The 24,092-nt window shown below is 38.6% G+C and overlaps 2 protein-coding genes and 1 long non-coding RNA gene across 5 annotated transcripts in view; 2 read left to right on the top strand and 1 right to left on the bottom strand.

Moving 5' to 3' along the window:
- The window catches only part of anpepb (alanyl (membrane) aminopeptidase b), a 17,070-nt gene extending 9,044 nt beyond the window's left edge, over positions 1 to 8,026 (top strand). The window contains exons 9-21 of the mRNA XM_034878340.1: positions 47 to 112; positions 521 to 586; positions 709 to 881; positions 1,290 to 1,366; positions 2,221 to 2,354; positions 2,474 to 2,529; positions 2,998 to 3,145; positions 3,276 to 3,367; positions 4,311 to 4,418; positions 4,554 to 4,862; positions 5,708 to 5,789; positions 6,993 to 7,196; positions 7,840 to 8,026. Of these exons, the coding sequence (XP_034734231.1) occupies positions 47 to 112; positions 521 to 586; positions 709 to 881; positions 1,290 to 1,366; positions 2,221 to 2,354; positions 2,474 to 2,529; positions 2,998 to 3,145; positions 3,276 to 3,367; positions 4,311 to 4,418; positions 4,554 to 4,862; positions 5,708 to 5,789; positions 6,993 to 7,151 (1,470 nt within the window). The 3' untranslated portion in view covers positions 7,152 to 7,196; positions 7,840 to 8,026. The remainder of the gene's footprint in view (positions 1 to 46; positions 113 to 520; positions 587 to 708; positions 882 to 1,289; positions 1,367 to 2,220; positions 2,355 to 2,473; positions 2,530 to 2,997; positions 3,146 to 3,275; positions 3,368 to 4,310; positions 4,419 to 4,553; positions 4,863 to 5,707; positions 5,790 to 6,992; positions 7,197 to 7,839) is intronic.
- The window catches only part of LOC117948696, an 18,074-nt gene extending 2,447 nt beyond the window's left edge, over positions 1 to 15,627 (bottom strand). The window contains exons 1-2 of the long non-coding RNA XR_004657532.1: positions 15,546 to 15,627; positions 12,106 to 12,113 (exon numbers count right to left, since the gene is read on the bottom strand). This is a non-coding gene — a long non-coding RNA (uncharacterized LOC117948696). The remainder of the gene's footprint in view (positions 1 to 12,105; positions 12,114 to 15,545) is intronic.
- The window catches only part of LOC117948606 (aminopeptidase N-like), a 23,396-nt gene continuing 10,086 nt past the window's right edge, over positions 10,783 to 24,092 (top strand). For 2 of the 3 annotated variants that reach the window (XM_034878342.1, XM_034878341.1), the window contains exons 1-16: positions 10,783 to 11,166; positions 13,331 to 13,428; positions 14,482 to 14,598; positions 14,799 to 14,985; positions 15,109 to 15,251; positions 17,983 to 18,119; positions 19,163 to 19,289; positions 19,532 to 19,686; positions 19,764 to 19,877; positions 20,017 to 20,160; positions 20,411 to 20,476; positions 20,632 to 20,697; positions 22,566 to 22,738; positions 23,208 to 23,287; positions 23,486 to 23,616; positions 23,721 to 23,776. In XM_034878342.1, coding sequence (XP_034734233.1) covers positions 11,033 to 11,166; positions 13,331 to 13,428; positions 14,482 to 14,598; positions 14,799 to 14,985; positions 15,109 to 15,251; positions 17,983 to 18,119; positions 19,163 to 19,289; positions 19,532 to 19,686; positions 19,764 to 19,877; positions 20,017 to 20,160; positions 20,411 to 20,476; positions 20,632 to 20,697; positions 22,566 to 22,738; positions 23,208 to 23,287; positions 23,486 to 23,616; positions 23,721 to 23,776 — 1,928 coding nt within the window. In that variant the 5' untranslated portion in view covers positions 10,783 to 11,032. The remainder of the gene's footprint in view (positions 11,167 to 13,330; positions 13,429 to 14,481; positions 14,599 to 14,798; positions 14,986 to 15,108; positions 15,252 to 17,982; positions 18,120 to 19,162; positions 19,290 to 19,531; positions 19,687 to 19,763; positions 19,878 to 20,016; positions 20,161 to 20,410; positions 20,477 to 20,631; positions 20,698 to 22,565; positions 22,739 to 23,207; positions 23,288 to 23,485; positions 23,617 to 23,720; positions 23,777 to 24,092) is intronic. The other variant, XM_034878343.1, reaches the window with a different exon arrangement.

Below are 24,092 nucleotides of genomic sequence, written 5' to 3'. Positions count from 1 at the left end.
CAGACAGATCTTGAGAAATGTTCCACATGTGTTTGGTTATCCTCAGGGAGCAGCTGTTCTGAGGATGTTGTCGGATTTCCTAACTGAAGAAGTCTTCACAAGGGGACTCAGAGTAAGAACTTAATGAAAACATAAAAACCACATGCTACTGTAATGCTTAGTCCCCTTTGATTTGACACAGTACATCTTACATTACTGATCCTTGACAGGGGTTGGGTGTACAAGGTCTTAACAAATCAGTTTTCCATTTGTAACATAGCAGAGTACATCTGTTAACTCAAAAATATCTCATAAGGCATGGGGAACTTTCAACCAGCACTGCAACCAGGCCATTCGGCAGGGTGATTTTCTTCATATGTGGCACCAGAACATCAGTAGCAATCAGCCAACTCACCTGAAATTGATTTTTATCGGAATGTAGAATATGTACAATTTGCAATGCTTTTTGAGCAGCAACGCTTTCAGGTGAATCAGAAACACTTCCAAAGCAAAATAACTAATCTTTGTTTTGTCCCTGCAGACCTACTTGGCTGAATTTGCATTTGGGAATGCAGTCTACACTGACCTATGGAAACATCTGCAAATGGCATGTTCTTTTCTAAAGCCACTTGGATTTCAACATTTAGCTAATGGTTTAATCAAAAGGATGTCCAGTATTTACCAACCCACAATTGGCTGTCATTTTTAGTTGTTTGTCTGCTTCCACAGGCTGTTGATGCTAGTGTCTCTAAACCTCCTGACACTGTCGAAAACATCATGAACACCTGGGTTTTGCAGATGGGATTTCCTGTGGTTACCATAAATACCCAGAATGGGCAGGTAACCCAGAAGCACTTTCTCTTGGATCCAGACTCTAATGTCACTGCTGAATCTCCCTTCAAGTATGTACAATACCTTTGTCTCTTTTTCCCACTAGACCAATCAATTCATTATTTGTTTGTGTTTGTCTTTAATACCACTGCTGCTATTTACCATTATGTCTACAGTATTAGAACTCATGTTACAATACTAATTTTTCTGCTATTCCTGCCTTTACTGCCAATTTAGCATTACCACTTATTTTATAGTAGTACAGTTAGGCTATATCCACTAGTACTTACTTTCTAGCATTTTTGCTACAGAATTATGCTACTATTAGTTTTTTGCCATTAATAAATGTATAATCCTTTTTATTTGAATGTCATTATGATACAAATGATACAACACCCCTTTAACAGTTCAGTGCCAGACAAACAAAATAACACATTAAACTAAATGTAATTGAAAAAATACATTTGCTTATTCTACAGTTATGAATGGATCGTTCCGATCAGGTGGATGAAGACTGGAACAATCAAGGATGCTTACTGGCTGAAGGCTAAATCAAGTAAGGTGACATAGGTCAATAACATGGTGATTTTCTGCTGCTAAATAAAATTACTTCTAAATGAAAGTAAGTAGAGCTAAAACGTTTTTGGGCAAAAGGCAAGGCAGCTTTATTTCTAAGAAGTTATTGAGCTATTGACTATTCCTTTGCAATTTAGGGTTATATTATTTATGGAATATACAAGTACTTTGATTGTTTTGGTTGATTGCTTATTTTTTGACCATCTGTAACCCACAACAGTTAATGCACTGATAATAAGCATCAAACAAAACATAACATTGTTGCTTTTACTCACACAAAAAAATAAACAGATAAGAAAACAAACAAACAAAAAACAACAACAATACTACTAATATAAATAAGTGTAAATATATATATATATATATATATATATATATATATATATATATATATATATATATATATAGAGAGAGAGAGAGAGAGAGAGAGAGAGAGAGAGAGAGAGAGAATTTTAGACTGGACATTTTAATATTGTCAAAACACTTTCACAATAACAACAATCTGAGCTTGTCAGCTGCAAAAACACACTTTCAGTGGACTCACATTGATGGTGGCTATTGCCCTATAGGATTACATTGCTGCCTGTTACAGTGTTCCTGCTCAATACTGGACACATTTCAAAGATTTTTGTGCACATTTGGTTCTTACACAAAAATGCATGGGAAAAAAGGTTCAGGTTTAAAAAAACTGAAATTCCCTTTTAAGAGTTTATTGCCCAAGTGTGAAGAAAATCACCAAAAGATTAATTAACAATTATTGACAAATTAATTATCTTACATTTTGGTCTTGTGTATGACAAGAATGACAAGCTCTGACATCCCTTTCTTTTGTAGACACAAACACTGATATGATGGCATTAGAGAATGAGTGGGTGTTGGCCAATCTCAACGTGGTGGGTTATTACAGAGTCAACTATGACGACGGCAACTGGGAAAGACTCCTAAATTGTCTACTGACTGATCATGAGGTAAACTTTAAGGCAACTTAAAATATGTGATGATTTCTGCTTTACTATGCTGTTTATGAACATGCTTCTTGATCTGAGTTGTAGTAGTAGTGACAGGAATATTGCTCTTGTTTTTTAAGCTTATTCCAGTGATCAACAGAGCTCAGTTGGTGGATGATGCATTCAACCTTGCCAGGTAAGTCCTAATAATACAGTATCATACAGTATCTATATCTGATGTAATAAAGAAATGACCAATCAGCAGGGTTTGTAGAAAAAAAGTAACCCACAATTAACATACTATTGCACAGCATTTGTAGCATGACACAGATGCTAAAACATATTTTAATTTATTACTAAACAGCAATGCCTCCTGAGTGGGGAGTGTACACCCTGGGGGGGGGGGGGGGTTCCACAGTTATAACAGGGGTTACAACCCTAATGCATGGTTCTGCTGCACTGCTATTCACTTCAAAAGGCTTTTTGGCATGGGAAACAGGCATTTACATGAAGTATGCAGTATGCAGTTAAGGAACAACAGAGTTACAGTTGGATACAGTAGGAGTAGTAAAACCATGAACACTAAAGACTTTTGATTAACGAGGATCAAGTTGGATTTGATTTTGGATAACCCATTCATTTTCCCAATCTTGTTACCCCAAAGAGCAAAGATCATCCCTACCATACGTGCCCTCGCTACCACCAAGTACCTGGACAAGGAGAGGGAATATATGCCCTGGAAGTCAGCCCTGAACAACCTGGACTTCTTCTACCTCATGTTTGACCGAAGTGAGGTTTATGGTCACATGCAGGTGTGTTTACTTTCAGGCACTAAATATTAGCATACAAATACAAAAGGGCCTAAACAAAATAAGTTACTTCTATGATACTTATCATCATGGAATTATCACATTTCCTTAGCTCTGTCTTTCTTGTTTATAGAATTATCTGAGGAAACAGGTCACCCCTCTGTTTCAATACTATAAGACCATGACTGACAACTGGAGCAACGTACCTGATGGACACATGGACCAGTGAGTAAAAAGATATAAATGGGCAAATTTAGTTTTGGAGATCACATTCAAAGAAAAGAAAAACTCCGTCCATGAGATCAATACTGCCTTGTCCTAATTACACTGTATAAGAAAATGTACCCAGTGCTGTCAAGTTTGTAAAAGGGGTACAGTGCCTTATAAGTGATCTTTTTCTTAAACAACAGGCTTAAAGTTTTTGTTGTACCTTAACAGGTTTAATTTCTGACGGCACAAACATTTGTAAGCCTGTCATATTAGAAAAAGATCACTTATCAATGTAAATAGTAGGCTAAATAAACTAGTTTGGGGTAGGTACAGTGCTGTATTTTAAAAAAAAAACAGTAATCTCTTATTTAAGTGTTTCATCAGAATGTTTGAGTCTGCAGTTGTCATAATTTAACAAACTATTAAAACAGAGTACCAAATATTTCCCTGTAATAATGTAGATATAGTAACATGTCTTTTGACAGCAATATTTAAAATCTCAAGCTCTTGGGAAACCATAGCTGTAGTTAATTTTAAAGGAGCATGCCAACTTATTTGCACTGTAGCTTACTCACCGTATCCCCCAGAGTTAGACAATTAGATAAATACCCTTCTCTTCTCTGTCTGACGTCACCTACCGTTAGCCTAGCTTAGCAAAGATCCTGGAGGGAACCGACTCCATCTAGCCTAGTGCTCCCAATAAGTGACAAAATAATGCAAACATTTTCTTATTTACATGTTGAAAACCTACTGCTAACTGTAAAGACGCCATGCCAAGCCAGTGTTGTTGCTGCTGTGATAAAACAGTATTTTAGATAAAATACAATGCACTACTTTGCCTCTAATGATAAGAAACCACCCAACTGTCCTTGTTTCTCTGTCCCCATGTAAACTCTCCATGTTATCTTTCCGGGTTCCTGTTAATGCTTCTTCTCCTCCTTGTTTTGCCTTACTCCAGGTATAATGAGGTGAATGCTATCAGTCTGGCATGTAGGACAGGCCTCGAGGAATGCCAAACTCTGACCAAGACATTGTTCAGTGACTGGATGGCCTCTAAAATTAACAAGTGAGTGTATTTAATCCCAATGTTTAATGTGAAACATCTTTCCACTGTTAAAATGTCTCTTTACTGTATTTTTAGTGCAAACATAAGTCTATCATCTATAGTGTACTGAACTTTCAATTTGTCATCTTGCCTCAGAATCCATGCCAACCTGCGTTCCACCGTGTACTGTAACGCCATTGCAGCGGGTGGCGCTAAAGAGTGGGAGTTTGCTTGGGAACAGTTTCTGAATGCCACTATTGCTAGTGAAGCTGAAAAACTCCGCTCTGCCCTGGCCTGCACAAACCAACCCTGGCTGCTTAACAGATACCTGGAATACACTCTGATGCCAGACCTTATCCGAAAGCAGGATGCCACCTCCACCATTGTCTACATAGCCAGTAATGTGGCTGGCCAGTCTCTGGCATGGGACTTTGTCAGAGCGCGATGGTCATACATTTTCAAGGAGTGAGTACAACACAATACTTTTTTGTTGCCTAGATCACTGCATTCCCATGAAACACAAGGCACCATATTTCCCAGCCAACATGTACATGTAGGCCCCATGTGGATTACATATGTGTACCAAGTGGGTATGGAGTTTAACTAGGCAAATTGTCTGGGCCCCATATGGGATGTGAGTGGGCAAAGTAGGCCATTTATGTGGGCCCCATGTGGGTTACCTAACATGAGCCTCACATGGAAAACCCATGTGGGCCAACTCTAAAGGCCCCATAGGGAATATAAGTGAGCAGAGTGGGCATTAGCAGGCGATTTATACTACAATTGTAGTCTATGAATCAGTTTTTCTTTATGAACCAAGTCTGCTTAGCAGTCATTGTCAAGTCATGACAATTTTACAGGTGCTGAAATCTATAAATGCAGATATATGGTGTGTTGGGTAACACTGTGACCTATGATTTTCACATGCCAAACTGGAGCACAGCCACGTAATAAATGATTCATTGTCATACAATCACATAACAGCAGATAAGACAGAATTATCAGTGGCAGCTTTTATTGACCAACCATGCTCATCATAAACCATGAAGTTCCGCCTAGACAGAGCACAACACAGGGACTGTGTGTACTTTTACTTTATTTAGTTTGAGGTTTTAGTAGTAATAGACTTTATGTTTTGTAAAATTTTATCTAGTGCAACAACCAATTATTTTTGGCTGGTTTCAAGTATTTGATTTGTATTACTGGATTTTGAATGTTTTGACATTTTTACCAATTACCAAAAAATCCTTAAATTTGCATATTATTAAACCTGATTATCTGTTTTGCCTTGACTTTGTTTTCACTCACAGGTATGGTGGTGGATCATTCTCCTTCTCCAACCTCATCAACGGAGTCACCAAACGCTTTTCCACTGAATTCGAGCTTCAACAGGTTAGATATTCTAGACCGTTTTTTGGGGCAAGGGCCCTTTAGCTGAAAAGAGAGATGATATAGGGACCCCTTGATACATATACTATATAGAATTTAGTTGCATATTAAACGGGGCCGGATGAAAATGAATAGATATCGTTTATACATAAGGTTTTGATGTTAAACATGCATGTGGATAGCACAGTGAATCCTTAAGCTGAACTGCATGGCTACCATAGTGACCACCTACATATAGTAAATGTATTTTCAATGTGTAAATCTGATTTTTTCTTGTGGAATTTATATTGATGTAAATTTTCAGACGTTTTAATTCTTGAAAAAGAAACTTTTGAAATATTTTTCAACATAATTTGGCTTTTGGAAACTTTTTATTTTACCATAAATTTTCGTAAAACTGCTTACTGTATATTAAAAATTGACACAGTTGACTTCTTGCATAAAATATCTCAGATGTGAATTGAGTGAGAATTAGCAGACGCAAATTATAAAAATTGTCACACAAGTTTATCTTCAATAAAATGGAATTGTTAACAACATTTCCGGTAATTTTAACTGTTTTTCGCAAAATGTGAATTTGTGCATTGGGCCAGTACTTTAGCCACAGGGACACATACACAAATACACCAGTACACAAACAAGTATTGACAAGAACGCAGATTGAGAAAGGCCCCTGATCTCAGGACAGGATTAGATCTTATTCATATAAAGATGTACTATTTGGAATCCGATGTGGGGCAATAATATAAACACGCTAAAGTTCCCTGAGAAGCCAGTGATATAATAAATACGTTTTAGATAGATTTCTCGTTCTTGAGACCTTATTACTAACATTACCATGGCAACTACCAGCAACAGGCAGGGTACACACGCTGCCTCCTATTTACCCTGCATACAGCGTATGAGCATGTTGATGAGATATGCGGTTTGGGTGTGTTAGTTTAAATGGAGATGAGTTCTACTGGAGCTGTAAATACTTGTGTACACGGCAATTCTTTTTGGCTCAAAACTCCTCTTAAAAACCAAAATGTAGCAATGTCAATGTAGCCTAATAGTAATTTAAATCTGTCACATACGTCTTGAAGTTAGAATGACTAACAACTGTACTTTCCGATGGTCCCTATGTTATTTGTTGCTGCCTAACTTGAAATGGTTGCATCACCTCCCTAAACAACACAGTCATTTTATGTTTTGATGTTTTGACAGCTGGAACAGTTTAAGAAGGACAACTCTGAAGTTGGATTTGGCTCTGGAACCCTGGCAGTGGATCAGTCCATTGAGAGAACCAAGAGCAACATAAAATGGGTCACAGAGAACAAGCAGAATGTTCTGAATTGGTTCAAAGCAGAAGGAAACGCTAAGTAAGCCTTGTATTAGCTCTGTGTACTTCGGGCAATTTAAAGGTCCAGTGTGTAGGAATTTCTTCCACCTAGCTTTGAGATTATATATTGCAATAAAATGTCTCGCACCATGCAGTTCAAAGTACATATTATAGCAACGGTAGCCTTCACGCTTCAAAAAGCTCTTGTTTTTTTTCAACATCCTTTTTCTTTATCCGGGCAAAAAAGAAGACTCCTGTTCCTGAAATTTGGGTTTTGAACATGTGTGGTCCTCCATGTTTCCTTCTTCAAACTTACTGGGGCCTACGATACCCTTTAGCAGCACAAGCAGCACCTGTGAGTTTATCATGTGACCAAAACGCAAAACACAAAAAGGAGCAGTATATCCTGTATGTCCTTTACCGGCTAACGTATTTCAAGATGACGCATGAATATGGAGCATCTACCCCAGTTCATCTAAATGCAAATGTAAAATGTCAAGCTATAAGGGAACACTTTGAATTGATCGTGGTGATAAATGTTTATGAAAAAGGACAAGTTTGTGATCTGGCAACACCGCTTTTGATAATAATACAACTCAACCCCCCCCCCCCCCCCCCCCCCCCCCCCCCCCCCCCCCCCCCCCCCCCCCCCCCCCCCCCCCCCCCACACACACACACACACACACACACACACACACACACACACACACACACACACAAACATACTGGACCTTTAAAGGTTCTATTTTTGATCAAAATACATCTTGCTCGGAGAAGGGGATTTTATGCAAGTGTACTCGAACTCTGCTTGTTTTTATTGTCCTAAAAAATTATCACATCACATCATCATCTGCAAAAAATGAATGGGACCCAAATTTGCTTGCTGAGCTTTGATGTACCTCTGTTTGGTTAAATTGAATAAGGGACTTGCGGTTTATTTTGAATCCTTGAAAGTAGAAGTACTAAGTACACAAGTCACGTTAATACTTTCAGTTAGACAAAGGGCCAGAGAGGAGTTAGGAAAGGATGTTATTTGTTTGATTCTTTACATTACTTTACTTAATGCCTTCTTTACTATGATTTTCTGAACACTGAGAGCATTTTGTTGTAACATGCCATGCTGGCAGGCCAAGTTAAGAAGGGCAAGATTTGCCAAAAACATTTATAAAAAATACACAATTGTATAGTAACTTCAGAAATGGTTTGCTATTGATTTGTTTTTGCCATTTGAACTACATTCAACTTCTGGAATTTGTTCCTACAGCCCTAGTTTAGATCCATACAGTAATTATAGCTGTGGTCAAACATGATACATCCAAAAATTGTATTTGTTTTACAACTAATGCATACCAAAATCTTTTTTTTTAAATGTATAAACTGGATATATGTAAATATGTGCACATTTAAAAATAAATGCATACATTATATTTGTCCACTGGCTATTGCTACCGTTTTATAGACAACGATTCCCATCTTATGTTGACAGTGCGTATTTGTTTAGATGTTTGTTATTTGGAGGCAAGGTTTCTACTCTCTTCTGGAAAGGAAAATAAACGCATTTGTTTGAAATGTATACTGTTGTGCTCAGTTTGTCCGGTACAGTGTATTATGGTTCCTGTATCTGTTCATTATTGTGTACTGCATTAATGAATTATATTGTTGCAGAATATTGATCTGACTGTCAGCCATTATCAAACACATTACATAATGCACACTATTTTTGATGCACAGTGACTGAATAAACTAGATGAAGGGCAATGCTTCACTTGTAGATATTTATTATAAATTGAAGAATTAAATGCCACATGGTAAAGAGAACTCTAGGAAGGTTTCAAATGACTTAAAAAGATCACGTTGGAATGGTCAGCCAATTCTTTTTAGCGTATCATAAATAGATAGGGACAGACTTTAAATACACAAAATATTACTAACACTTTAATTAACACTTTAGATTTAAAGCCAACTAGTACAGTGCCTGTTGTAGAAATGCATGCATTGTTGCTTGCAGCTTTCTCTCAAACCGCTCATCCAAACAGTTTTACACTTAACAATTACTTAATTTCTTGGGTCATGAGCAACACACCTACCACGACATATTTGCATCACACCGGTGAAATACACCCTTCACCAAGAGCAGATTTCCCCGTTAGGCAAGGTAGGCAGCTGGGCTATTCATCCACTGTATTTGAATGAGCATAAATTCGATCATACAAATTCACGAAAGAACCTGCAATATATGTCCTCCATTTACATGAAAAATAACAATAATCATATTGTTAAAAGATGATGTAATCTTTTAGTACTTAAGCTCACGTGCCTAAACTCTTCAGCTAAAGAATCAATCACCTTGATCAATTGTCTTAAAGTTTGGATCAACAGCAGCACATTTCCAGAATCACTGTCGTATGTTCTGCGCTGCCGGATGTCCCTTACCTTCCATTCTGTGTTTTGCCATTTTTAACCTTCCTTCCTTCCGGGACACAAAAACAGACTTCGAAATAGCAAGTTACACACTGAAATTGACAAGTTTTAAAGAAAATTTGGATTATGCTATAAGGCAGGTCTGCTTGGTTCTTTGAGGGAATTATTGTAAAGACTTATAAAGAATATGTTTAACATTACACCATTTACTTTCCAACTGGGGTGTTTTGGAACGAATTGTGCCAGGATGGCTGTGGACGAAGTAACGTTACACACGGCGATTTGCTTATAAGAGCAAATTACTTTAACCATGTATCCAGGTAATTTAAATGGCTGACATTACTGTAGTGAACAGTCAAGTTTTTCTTTTATTCTAGGGTGCAAATGCTTCACCAAAACAATTTCTGTCCCAAGACCATTTTGCAGAGCCACCCTCCTGGCACCATGGTTCTGTTTGTTTGGGTTCTGTCTGGTTAATAGTTTGGGTTTACACTTTACAACACTTTTCACTCATCATCGTACCACTGCTGCTGACAGGCAAATACCATTGGTTAACATTCCTCATGACATCACTAGGATTTTCTTGTATTTTCAATAAACATTTTACACGTTTTAGTTGCAAACTGTGTATCTCATGTTTTAAAACAACTCTTTAAAAATGTCATCATAGAATATAACTTTTGTGCTGTATTTAATATAACTCTTTGTAACAATTTGGCCACAAGTCGGCACATTGAACACACAGCCTAGCTCGTGGAAGGCTTTGACCTAGTCTTCTTTTAAAATGAATCTCACAAGGATAGTTTATGGTAAGAAAATATTAAAAAACAGTTGCTCAGCTACTCTGTCAGTGTACCTGCCTTCATGGCCACAACAACAGAAACATAAAAAAAATTGTAAATGGGTTTTAGAAATAGAAGAAATTCAGTATAGTTTACGAGACAGCTCAACATGAAGAAAACCGTCTTTGAATGAAGCTGCCACCTAAAATATATAACTCCAGAATACCTCACCGTCGGTGTGTTAGTTTTCAGAAATTGCTGACAGACAGTTTAAAGGTTTGACTGGAAACACTGTGCAATGAAGATAATAGAATATTTGCGTCACACATGTGTGAATTCTCAGCAGAAGTCCAGTGTTTTATGAACACCCACTAAAACATTATTGTAGATCACTCATCATTCTTATCGCTCGCTTCCAACTTTCCCATGAGAGATGTTCGGTCCAATATATCATCTTTTATCAAATGGGGGAGACTCAATTGAGAGAGAGGGAGAGGAGGTCAGCAGTTAAATGCATTCACTTGTGTTGATTATACTGCATGTGATCTGACACTCCGCAAGCCAGACCTACTTAGTTTCAATCAGACCTTGTACCATTTACATTACAGTGGTATTTTAAGTGACTCTAAAGGGTGAAAAAGTAGTTTTAGTCGAAGTTCTGCTATCTTCTCAGTTATTCAGTTTAGATTTAACTGTGCGACTCCTCTTCTGTTTATAAAGCCATGGGGAAAAGTTGCAGAGTTAGCAGGCTGTGCATTCTTTCCGTGGTCTTAGCCCTAGTCTCCATAGCAACCATTGTCACGTTGTGGACTATTGCCCTGACAGGAGAAGATGATATCACAGCTCCTTGGGACAGGTAAGGACATTGGTTCCGGAAAAGGTTTTACACTTCTGTATCCTTGAGCGATGATAATACAAATCTGCATTCATGCGATCTGTGACGCATTATAAAGCAGCTGACACAGCTGAGAAGACTCAACAATTAAAATTAGCTTTTTTCTTATATTTGTGATTTTATTTGTTAACTGGCTTTTCTGTTATGTTTTTAATTTATTTTCTACTAATTTGTATTTCCATTGTTTTTTGCTTGTTCATCTTTTTTGTTATTGGGTCTTATTTTTTTAACAATTTCTCCATTGGGTCTTTACTATACTTAGTTCTCAAACATAATTCTCACAGGTACGGCTACAATGTACTGTTCACATATTGCACTTTTCTAGTCTTAGTGCTTTTACAAAGTACAGGAACCATTCACACACATTCATACACTGATACACTGTGGCCGAGGCTGCCATACAAGGTGCCACCTGCTCATCAGAGCGTGCTTTTGGAGTGTAAATGTGTGTAAATTCACACACATTAACACTCAAAAAGTGCAGCATCAGGGGCAACTCAGGGTTCAGTGTCATGCCCATGGACACTTTGACATGGGACTCTAGAGCCAGGAATCAAACCACCAGAGATGGCAAAAGTACTCACTTCCCGTACTCAAGTCGAAGTACAGATAAATGGGTTGAAAAAAACTCTGGTAAAAGTAGAAGTACTGACTTAAGTTCTTTAAAAAAAGTAACAAAGTAGAGGCTTGGAAATTTACTTAAAGTATAAAAGTAAAAGTAGCCTTGCGAATGACAAAGCTACCTGGACCAGTCAGATGTTACTACAGAGCACACTGAGAAACTACAGTGGACATGGAAAAAGGCTCTTCATTCTTTATATGCCATTGCTTACATTTTCAATGGCTGTCTGCCAAAAGGCCCACAACAAATAGCCTGTTTATTGTGACAGAGACTGGGACTCTAGGACCTAGCTTATTTTCAAAAGCTGAGCCGCATCAGAGGGATCAAAGAGCCGATGCGGCTCCTGCGGGTTGCCGACCCTTGCTCCAGGTTAATAAGATTCTGACCGAGTGGCAAGATATGAATTCAAGTGTGATTTTGTGAGAAGTCTGTGTATATTCCCTTCCAATTAGATTCAGATTTGGTGTTGATGATGCAAAAATAATAAAAGTAAGTTATACTTTTTACATATATATATATATATATATATATATATATATATATATATATATATATATGTATGACATTTCAGGGCTTGACAATAACATGTGTTTGTGGACCTTGCAATTCAAGTTGCCACGAGGAAGATAAGAACTTCAATTACTTCTCCAATGCTTTTGATGTTATGTCATTTATTTTTTGGTTTTATTTGGAGGTTTGCATTAGTAATAGTTTTCTCCCTTTGTTGCATTTGAGACCATGCAACCGCAACTCTTTAAATGACAATGGAGTGTGTTTGCTAAATCCCTTTTCTTTCTCTAATGCAGTTTTTTGATTATTAAATGCTTGCCTGGTAAATACCATGTCTCTGTCATTAGAAGTGCCTAATGTTTGGGGACCCAGATAGCTCAGTGGTTAAGGCGGGTGCCCATATTCAGAGGCTTGCTCCTCGACGCAGCGGGCCAGGGTTCAAAATCCGGCCTGTGGCCCCTTTGCTGCATGTCACTCCCCCGCTCTCTCCCGCTTTCACACATCTTCGTGTGCCTAATAAAGGAAAAAAAAACTGAAAAAAAAACTTTAAAAAAAAGATGTGCCTAATGTTTGCTACCACTCATTTCTAAAACTTTAATCAAACAACTGTTGCAAATTGGAATCAAGGCCTGTGTGAAATTTTTTAAGCAAAATATTCACAGGCAAGTATTTAACATTTTGAATTTTTTTTTAATAGGTTATGAATTTAGTGAAATGTGAATAAACACATTCTGGGCCTTGACAATATCTCAATATTTATTCTTAATCAATAATACTTAAACCATACTGTGGGATTTTTTTCAAATGCAGAGAAACATAAAACATTATGAGAATATGAGAATCTCCAGATTTCTTATAATGTCCGTTAATTACAATGTGACCTGCTTCTCATCTCTTTCATTTCTTGCAGTGCGTTATGATATTAAGCCGTAAATGAACATAGTAAATGAATAATTCCATTTAGCTGAGTGATCCAAGTTTATTCTCCTTCAGCTATCGTCTCTCCAATGCTTTGGTCCCTGACTACTACAACATCACTTTGTGGCCTCGTCTCAGCTGTGACCCAAACACTGGCCTCTACATTTTTACAGGTGATTAATGATTTATAACAGATCATGTTCATTTTCTGAGAAATGCTGCAGAGTAAATGATTAACTACTTTATTAGTAAAATGTCTACAGCAGCTGTACATCCTTAACTCTGCAGCAGGGTCACTCTATTCTGTCTGTCATTCTCCGCTGATTCCACTGTTACGTCAACAGCGTCCCACACACGCACACACACAGACACACACACACACATACACACACGAACACACACACGCACACATGCACACAAACAGCTCTATCTGTTGGTGAAACAGATAAATAGTAATCATGTGTCTTGATGTTAAATAATTTCTACGTCGGGTACACCCCTGCTGTCCCAAGTTAACCCTCCTGTTGTCCTCAGGTCCAATTTGACTGGTTCCCTAACCATCCACGTTATGTTCTTAAAGTTAAATAAATGATCAGTTAACTACTTTCATTGAATTTGGGTGTTATGTTAAATTTGTATGGCACTTGAGGAAAGGAAAAATGGAGAGAACATAAATAAAACTATTTTAAAAAGCACAGAAAAATTCGACAAAAATTTAGTGACAAAAACATTGGGTTTAAATACAAAAGAAGAAAAAGAAAAAAATAGTTAATTAAAGGTTTTAACACAGAAAAACTAAAAGTTGCTTGTTCGACAGGAAGACAACACAATGGTTAAGAAGGGTCTGGGGTTTTCAAATTGTTGTTGGGACATTACAGTCAAAAGTCCCACGTAAAGTCGAAAGAGAAAAGTTACATCCACAGTCTTTACATGCAGAGAAGGTCTGAGTACAGCCAACAACGTACCAAGAACTGTAATCTAGCTAAGGTGGTTCTATGGAAAAACAACCCCATAGGACGTTGTATCTAGCTTTAAATCTGACTAGCCCGTTGTTACACACATTTTCGGATAGATAGAGAAGGAAGAAAAGAGAAAGGATAGTCTTTGATCACATGTTGGGGGTCTCCAGACACACCAGGGACATGTTTGTGTTAAAAACCCATGAAAAGGTGTGTTTTGCATAATATGTTCCCTTTTAAGGTCTACTATTTCCATTCATTCACCAGGCCAATGCACTATGGAGTTTGAGTGTGTGAAAGAAACAAATCTGATCCTAATCCACTCCAATAAACTCAATTACACCAAGATGGACAACATGCACTTTGCCAGGCTCGTCGCTTCAGGTACAGGTTAAGGCTGAAAAAGTGTTCTGTCATTTTTCAAACTAGATCTATGTTCCACATCTAAAACTGCATTCATGATGCACAAAGCAAGCTGCAAGTTCACAGCAGTTGATGGTGAATCTGTGCTGCTAGTAATAAATATGTGCAAGACTCTTTGAAAATTTAATAATAATAATTAACATGTTTGCTCGCTCCCCAAGGCGCTGGGTCGGCTCCCAGTATTAAGTCTACGTGGCTGCAGTCTGAGACCCAGTATCTGGTTATTCAGCTGAATAGTAAATTAACTCTGAATCACAAGTATCAGCTGTACACTAATTTCACTGGAGAACTAGCTGATGACTTGGCTGGCTTTTACAGGAGTGAATACAAAGAAGATGGAATCAGAAAGTAAGTTCTGTATTTTGTGTCCCATGATATCTATATTTAGATGTGTTTTGGTAAGCTAATTTCGAATCTCTACATTGTGTTATGGTCATAGAAATTGTGTTCAGAATCTTTTGTCATTCTCAGGATTGTTGCCACTTCTCAGATGCATCCAACTCATGCAAGAAAGACTTTTCCCTGTTTTGATGAACCAGCTATGAAAGCTGTTTTCCATATAACTCTAATCCACCCACCTGGAACTATTGCCCTGTCCAATGGCATGGAAGGAGGTCAGTACATTTTGTATCAATATCATAACAGAGCTGTATTTTCAAAAAAAAACATTTAAAAATATAATGTTCAGTTACTGTGATGCAATCTAGTGTCTATATGATCTACTGTGAGCAAAATATCTTTTATTTGAGTTTCCTCTAAGCAAAATGCTGAGTGAATTTAAGATAGACCTTTATTGTGACGGATAGCCATGGAAAAGCCAGCATTATAGCAGCAAATTCTTGTCACAGGTGGCCAACCAGTCCAGCAATAAGAGACAAAAAATACACTGCACAACACATATACTTGACTCAGCCAAAGAATTTGAACATTGACAACTTCTTAGTCCCTTCCCCCCATTCTGCTAAAGCCCAAACGGTCTCTTAAGCCCATCCCCCCACGAGGGAGAATGAATTCGTATTAGACCAACCCCACGGCCCTGATTGGAGGATCTGAAAAGGGAGCTGTGAATTTTGGGAAATCGCGCTACAGGCTGTATGTGATCCCAGATGTTCATAACTGTACGTGGTACCAGAGCACCCTAGGCCAAAGGTCAGTAATCGAGTCAGGGCTGCGCTTTGTCACCAATCCTGTTTGCAGTATTTATGGACAAGATATTGAGACGTAGTCGGGGTGGGGAGGGGTTGAAGTTTGGTGGGCTCAGGATCTCATCGCTGCTTTTTGCGGATGATACAGCATGATGCATGACACAGCATTCTCCCTAAAAAAAGCTTTTCCAAAATGGAAATGTGATACTCTAATATATATCCCAATGCTATTTCAATGAACCCTCCATTTGCTGCTGTAACACAGGAATTTCCCATTTTTTGGGGATCAATAAACATCTATCTATCTATCTATCTATCTATCTATCTATCTATCTATCTATCATCTCTGGACTAAATGACTACAGGCCTGTCGCCCTGACATCTGTAGTCATGAAGTCCTTTGAAAGACTGGTGTTGGCCCACCTGAAGGACATCACAGTCCCCTTGCTGGACGCCCTGCCGTTTGCCTACAAGGCTAAAAGGTCGGTGGATGATGCAGTCAACATGGGACTGCATTACATCCTGCAACACCTCAACTATCCAGGGGCTTCTGCAAGGATCCTGTCAGTGGATCACAAACTTCCTGACTGTTCCTGGCAGGTGAGGCTGGGGAACATCACATCCAGCACACAGACTATCAGCACTGGCGCACCTCAGGGGTGTGTTCTCACCCCACTGCTTTTTTTTTTTGTATCTGTTTATTGATCCCCAACAGGGAAATTACAATTTACACTCTGTGTCCACACTTTTGTTAGTAATCACACACAGTCCTGAACTACACACACACACATGCTCAGGAGCTATACATGCACTAATGGAGAGATGTCAGAGTGAGTCAGCTGCCAGCTGAACCCGCGCCCTAAGCGGCTGGGGGGGTACGGTGCCTTCTCAACAGCACCTGGCAATGCCCTGGAGGTGAAGTCGCATCTCTCCAGCCACCAATTCACACTCACCAATTCACACTCACTACTTTTTGTTTTTGGTCCGTACGGGGACTTGAACCAGTGACCCTCCGGTTCCCAACCCGACTCCCTATGGGCTGAGCTACTGCCACCCACGCCCTCTACACAAATGACTGCACCTCAGGACACCCATTCATGGACTTCAGAAAGTCCCTACTCTTCCCGCCATCACCACACTCAACAGCCCTGTGTCTGCTGTGGAATTTTCAGGTTTCTGGGATCCACTATATCCTAGGACCTGAAGTGGGAGCCCAACACAGACACCATCATCAAAAAGGCCCAGCAGAGGATGTACTTCCTGCGCCAGCTAAGGAAGCTCAACCTGCCTAAGGAGCTGCTGATCCACTTCTACACAGCCATCGTCCAGTCTGTCCTCTGCACGTCCATCACTGTCTTATTTGGATCTGCAACCAAAAAGGACAGGAGCAGACTACAACGGACAGTTAGGACAGCAGAAAAGATCATTGGTGCCAACCTGCCCTCAGTTCATGACTTATACTCTTCCAGAGTTAGGAAACGGGCAGGAACCATCGCTGCAGACCCATCTCACCCCGGACACAACCTTTTCCAGCTTCTCCCCTCTGGAAGGCGCTACAGAGCTCTGTACACCAAACCCAACAGATTCAGGAACAGTTTCTACCCACAAGCCATCTCTCTGATGAACAGCTGACTTCTTACCCACAGTGTTAGGTTCAATTCTGGTCAATAACCCAGCAACACTGTCTCTACAGCACCTGTTTACTGGTTCCACTTGTTATTCCACTTGATTAGTATTATTCTTCATTCTCATTCTCATATCTCACTTATTATTTAACATTTACTCATCATTCCCATTCTCACATCTCACTTATTCATCATTCTCATTTCCTATTTCAGAACTGTTCATATTGTTCATACTGTTCATGCTGTTCATATTGTAATATAACTACATAATACTATTTATCCTTTATCCTTTGCACTATGCTCCACATTACATTTTTTTTTATTGAACTCTTCATTGCACTCATGCCTCTATATTGTTTCTGTTTAGAGTATGTTTATATTGTGCATATATTAGTGTGTATATTTTAGTTTTGGTTGTTTTTGTATGTGTAAGCACATTGTGAGCAACGATGCTCCAATGAAAAATTCCTTGTGTGTGTCCTCATAACTTGGCAAATAAAGCTGATTCTGATTCTCATGAAGTAACAATGTACAGTTTTATAGAGTCTGTTGTAATGTGTGTATGTGTCTTTCAGATATTGTTAACACCACTATTGATGGAGCAGCTGTGACAAAGACCACGTTTGAGCCTACCAGGAAAATGTCCACCTATCTACTGGCCATTGTCGTCTCTGACTATTCACACGTCAATGCTACACAAGGAGAAACACTGGTAACTATGACGTTCCTGATATATCATTTTCATCACTTATACAGTGGCTTCCAGACTGGGGGTGCTTTAATGGTGCTTAACTAAAGTTAAATAGATCCGGTACGCAGAAGACGTGTTTTTTAATTTGAATAATTGCTTAAGCAGAGCCATCACTTTTTGTTAAAAATCCCACAGGTGTTTCTTTTGCCAAGAACAATTTTGGTTTAGCAAACTTCATGTATAAGATAAAGAAATGTCTGACAAGGAGCAAATAAAAAAACGGATGATGCTCCCTCAGAAAACACATAGGTCAAATATCTTGCTCAAAAGTTCACCTTTTGTCTTTTACTTGTGAAATTGGTAGTTCAGGCATAGTTAACCTGCATTTTCACCAGAAACCTTAAGGAACACGCCACCGTCTGTTGAAATAGGGCATATCATGGTCATTCCTAGCTGTGGATAGCTGGGCCAACGGATTTTTTGGTTTGGGACTATATGGCCGAAGGACTGTCACAAATTAATATCTGCCTAGGAAACCATCTAGTCTTAATATGCATTTCTATTTGTACTCATTGTGAATCAGCAGGCCACAAGAAGTAATTAGGTTGTTTGTTGTTTGTTAGGAAGGTCGGATGAAAGATCATTGGCCGGATATAGTGACATCAGAATTGTGAAAGGGATTTTGGCGGTGGTGGAAAGAGTAGATTGTATTCCTAAAATTATTAGGAATTACCATTAAAAAAAAAAACGAGAGGGAAAATAATACTTACTGAACATATTGTGAGATGAAATTTTATGTCATGTTTAGGGTAGCAGCAATGACTATTTTTATTTTAAATAATTTGTTGATTAATTTCAAATCAATTGTTTTGTTCAACTGAGTATTAGGGCCAGGCATAAGGTAAAAAATGGGAGGCGGAAGATTTGCTTTAACTTTTAACTTTGCATTGGTGATATTGGATTGTTATATATTGATCTAGATCAATGTATCAATAAACCAATATTTTGTATTAGTTTTATGAACATATTTACACATGAGTCTTTTAAAAACGTTGTGTGTACAGATCCGTATCTGGGCTCGCAGGATAGCCATTGAGCAAGGACAGGCAAACTATGCCCTCAATGTAACTGGACCCATACTGGACTTCTTCCAATTGTACTACAACTACTCCTACCCTCTGCGCAAGTCAGGTGAGCCTGCTTTTAAAATCTTGAAAAGAGGCTTCAATTCAGGTGCAGGGCACCAGCAGAATAAATGATACAGAGAGCGAAGCATGTCACATATACTGTACATACAGCAGTACAGCTCGAGTTGACTGCCTGAACTTGCTCATAGGCGTTACGCCACTAGGTATGGATGAAACACATTTTTTTAAGTTGTGGGGTACATTGCCTTGAATTTAAGTTAATTTCCTTTAACCTGTTCTCTACAGATCAAATTGCTCTACCAGACTTCTATTTTGGTGCAATGGAGAACTGGGGTTTGGTGACATACAGAGAAACCAACCTTCTCTATGACCCTGTAACCTCCTCCAACAGAAATAAGGAGACCACTGTCACCATCATTGCTCATGAATTAGCCCACATGGTAATTTTATATTGCATCTATTGATTGATTTACTCATTAATGAATCCACAAACGGAATGATGTCCTTTCTGGTGCAGTGGTTTGGTAACCTGGTGACTCTGCGCTGGTGGAATGAGGTCTGGTTGAACGAGGGCTTTGCTTCATATGTGTCTTACCTGGGTGCTGACCACGCTGAGCCTGCATGGAACTTGGTGAGAACACAATGTTCTGTGCACTTGGATTTGGCCCTCGTAACAATACATCTCACACATACACTACACACATTTCTGTCACCACCTTTGCTCATCATATGAAATCTTAATATAATTTCTATCTATCTTTTTGCTCTAGAAAGACATGATAATACTTGATGACGTCCACAGGGTGTTTGCAGTTGATGCCATGACCTCCTCTCATCCTCTGTCTTCTAAAGAAGACAGTATTATCTTACCAGGCCAGATCAGTGAGCAGTTTGATGCCATATCTTACAGCAAGGTACACGGATATGAACAAAATGTTCTTACATGAAACATTATAGCATTAACATGTCTACATTGCCTGTCACAGGGTGCAACAGAGGCCAGAAAATGAACTTTAAAAACCTGAAATTACAGCAACTGGAAACGTAATCATTGAATTACTAGCATTGTTCAACGACTGTACATTGTATTGTATATATTCTGCTATACGTAAAATGATTGATTGATCGATAGTTTCCTCTGTTTGTGTTTTTGTTGATCCTCAGGGTGCAGCGGTGTTGAGGATGCTGTCCGATTTCCTCTCAGAACAAGTCTTTGTCCAGGGACTCAATGTATGTTTGTCAGTATTTTTGTTCGCATAATAGTATAACACTGTATGCACATTTTGGTGTCAAGATAAATGACTGTATCCCCTGTTATTTAGCCACAGGGAAAAAGTAATTACGACAAGATGAGGAAATTGATTGTGGATTTATTTTGTCTTCAGAGTTACCTCAAACACTTTGCCTACAGTAACACAGTAGGAGATGACTTGTGGCACCATCTACAAATGGTAAGAGAGAAGATCCTAACATCATATTTTATTTAAAAAAAATGTTATTAGAAGTTTAAAATAATTTTTATGTTTGGCTGCAATTGCAACATGTGGTGCTTCATTTATTTTTCCCGCTGGTGCAAAGCCAGGGCAAATTCAGTTTTCATGGAATTTTTGCACCTGCATCGGTGTGCTGATTCCCAAGCTAACGTGTTTCTGCCAGGAGAGATAGCAGGTTGTGTTTATGCTTTTGCTGATGGCAGTGCTATTTTCGTGCTGATTTTGGTATCAAATCGTATTTGCGTACAAACCTGCTCAAAACACCTCAGGGCATGTACTGGACTTATTGGAAATATCATCCACATGACTGTAATTTGGTCATTGGTTATCTTATTCTTTAAACATGACACCGGGTTTATTGAGTACTGCTCTAGTATGTTTTTCTAAAAACTTGCCAGTAAATACCATGACATGTGTACAGCTAAATCTTTAGGACTAGTATTTATCATTTGGACTTGTTTATTGGACTTCAAAGCCTTCAATAATTCTTTACAAATGTTAATAGTTTCCTTTGGCTGACACGCGCTATAACCAGCGGAAATCCCAGTTGCTGCAGCGCCAACGTATATCACAGAATATATCATTCTACAAATGATAGGTTATACATGGTATTGTGTATTTTTATTTTGGAACTTAGTTGCTTCAAGAAAGTGAAAGTTTTTTTTTTTCCTCTTTAAAAAAAGTTAGTCTCTCTCCGCTGTTTCATCTTATGCAGCAAAGGTAATTTAACACCATTATTATTAAATATGAATACGTAAGGGTAGCTCAATTCAGACCATGTATTATCTATCTATCTAGAAATCGGAAAGAAGGGGTAAAGCATATAGAAGGGCTCTAGGCCATGGTTGATGAAAATAGGCATCCACCCCGAGAGGCAGATTGTTCCATGTATTCATAGAGAACCACAGTTGGCACTTTGTATTTTTAGTGAGGCGAAAAAATCCACTTTAGCTTTCCCGAACCTGTTCCCCTGGTGAACGGTGTATAGCAGGACAACGGTGCCTTTAGCTTCCCGGGGTGAGTGAATACTTCTTTGACAAAGGACCAAAGCTCTGAGTGCGAATGCCGGCTCCTGTACATTGATGTCCCCGCTTAGGAGATGCCCCTGATCCAGAGGGGAAGGCCGCCACATGGGGCCCCTGGCCACTCAGGGGACAGGGAGAGCTGCAGTAGCTACAAAATAGAACTAGGAGTTTATTGCAATGTAAGGTCATTATTTCAGAATGAATCCAACAAGTTAAAGGTTGACTGATGAATTTTGTCTTTCGTTCCTGTATCTAAAGTTTCACTTTAATGTTCAATTCATATAGTACTGAAACCATAAACAGCAGTTTTTCTTCTTCTTAAATATTCAAACTGGAATGGAATTAAATCATAATGCTGAATGTGAAACTCTGGTGGGACAAAAAAAATCCAAAATCCCTAAGTTTAACTCAATAGATTTTTCATTATATAAGCATGATGGCATGAAGGTTCACTGCTGCCTTTTGTCAATATCTAAAGGTCTACCTTGGTGGAACTCAAACCCCAAACCTTTGAATAACTTCTTTAGAAATTAACTAAATGTCAAATTTGCTGTCCTTTGCACAACAGAGCCTTATTGAGCTTTACATGTGCACACGTGCAAATCTCCCTGAAGATTTTGCTTATGCTACACCACCGTGCCTTAGTAATATGTACTGACACAGTGTGTTGTGTTTGACATATTCATTAAGTTTATCATGTAATAGAAATATGCCTAAACCAGACACATTGAAATATTTAAAATGTTTAACTTGTTAGATCTTTTTGTTTAAATAACTGCTTCTTGTCACCTCTATCAACAGGCGGTGAAAGCCAATAATGTTTTACTTCCTTGCCCAGTACGGGAAATCATGAACCGCTGGGTGCTCCAGATGGGCTTTCCTGTGGTTACCATAGACACAACTACAGGAAAGTTATCCCAGAAGCACTTTCTGCTGGATCCAGAGTCTTCTGTAACAGTCAAATCACCTTACAAGTACGCAACACTACAGCATTTCACAACAACATATTTGGAAGGATTATATTTTCATAAAAAGCATTGATCCTCCCTCATGAGTTTTGAAAGGGTTAATGCCTGACAAGGTGTCCATTGTCGGGAAATATTCATATAATCCACTCAGCTCGGAAAAGTTTTGTTTGTTTAAATGGAGTCTGGTGGGTTTAGCGAGGGGCAAAAACAGTCATATTAGTGGACAACATTGACGATACACATTTGGCCTGTATGATTAGATTGCAGCTCATTTCAGTCCAGGTAGAAAAAAAATGAAATTACCCTTTAACTGACTCAAACTCCCATTATTCTTAAATCCAAAATGCATAGATGTTGTAAAACAGCTGGTTAAAAAATAAGTATTTGACTTGTTTTCCTCTTTGCCTTCTTGTTAAACTCCTATCTTAATTTGCCTCAATCAATGAAAAAAACTATAATGTCTTGCCAACCCTAGCTATGAGTGGCTGATTCCTGTCAGGTGGATGAAGAGCGGTGAATTCCAGAGAGATATCTGGTGGCTGATGGAAAAAGAAGGTGCGTAAGAATCCGCTACTATGTAATACGTAATCCTCAAAATAAAAATTGTTTAGAATAAGAGTAATTGTGTTGATGCAGTGCCAGTCAGTTACATAAGCTTTTTGCAAAATCATTTTACACTGTTTTTCCCAAAAACTTTATATGTAATATTTAATTGAAACTATTTAATGTTTTACTGCTACCCCTTTTTCTTAGCGGTAAACTTGGAGATGAGGAGAGGTGGTTTGTGGGTTCTGGCCAACATCAATATAACCGGATATTACCGGGTAAACTATGACCATGGAAACTGGGAAAGCCTCTTTGCTCAGCTTATTTCAGAGCACCAGGTACATAGTCAGGCTGCTCTGACATGTTTCAGATTTTTATCTGGTTGATGCAGAACATTGTTTGTATTTAATATCCTGTTTGACATACAAAATCTGTTGTGCAGGTTATACCAGTGATAAACAGAGCCCAGCTTGTGGATGATGCTTTCAATTTAGCCAGGTGGGTGTCAGTTTAGCTGCTCAGAGGTTATACTGCAGTTTTTCATTCCAATTCCAGGCATGGTCTTATTAGTGTAAATGTGTTAGAAACCATGGATAACCAAGAAACATACATCTTACTACTTGTTGTCATTGTGAATAGCTATAAATGCTTACCATCAATAACTGCCCTACATTAGGAAAGTGTTATGAAATGTGTTGGGCTAAATAATTAAACTAGAAAACACACATTGTAAATGTTACTGTTGGGGAGGAGTGAGGATTGGACCCAAATGCAGAGATGAGGACAGCAGGCAGGCAGGCGGGTGGTAACCAGG

Source organism: Etheostoma cragini, chromosome 8, assembly GCF_013103735.1.
Source record: "Etheostoma cragini isolate CJK2018 chromosome 8, CSU_Ecrag_1.0, whole genome shotgun sequence".
In the NCBI taxonomy this organism is placed as follows: domain Eukaryota; kingdom Metazoa; phylum Chordata; class Actinopteri; order Perciformes; family Percidae; genus Etheostoma; species Etheostoma cragini.
This window is presented reverse-complemented; position numbering and strand designations above follow the sequence as displayed.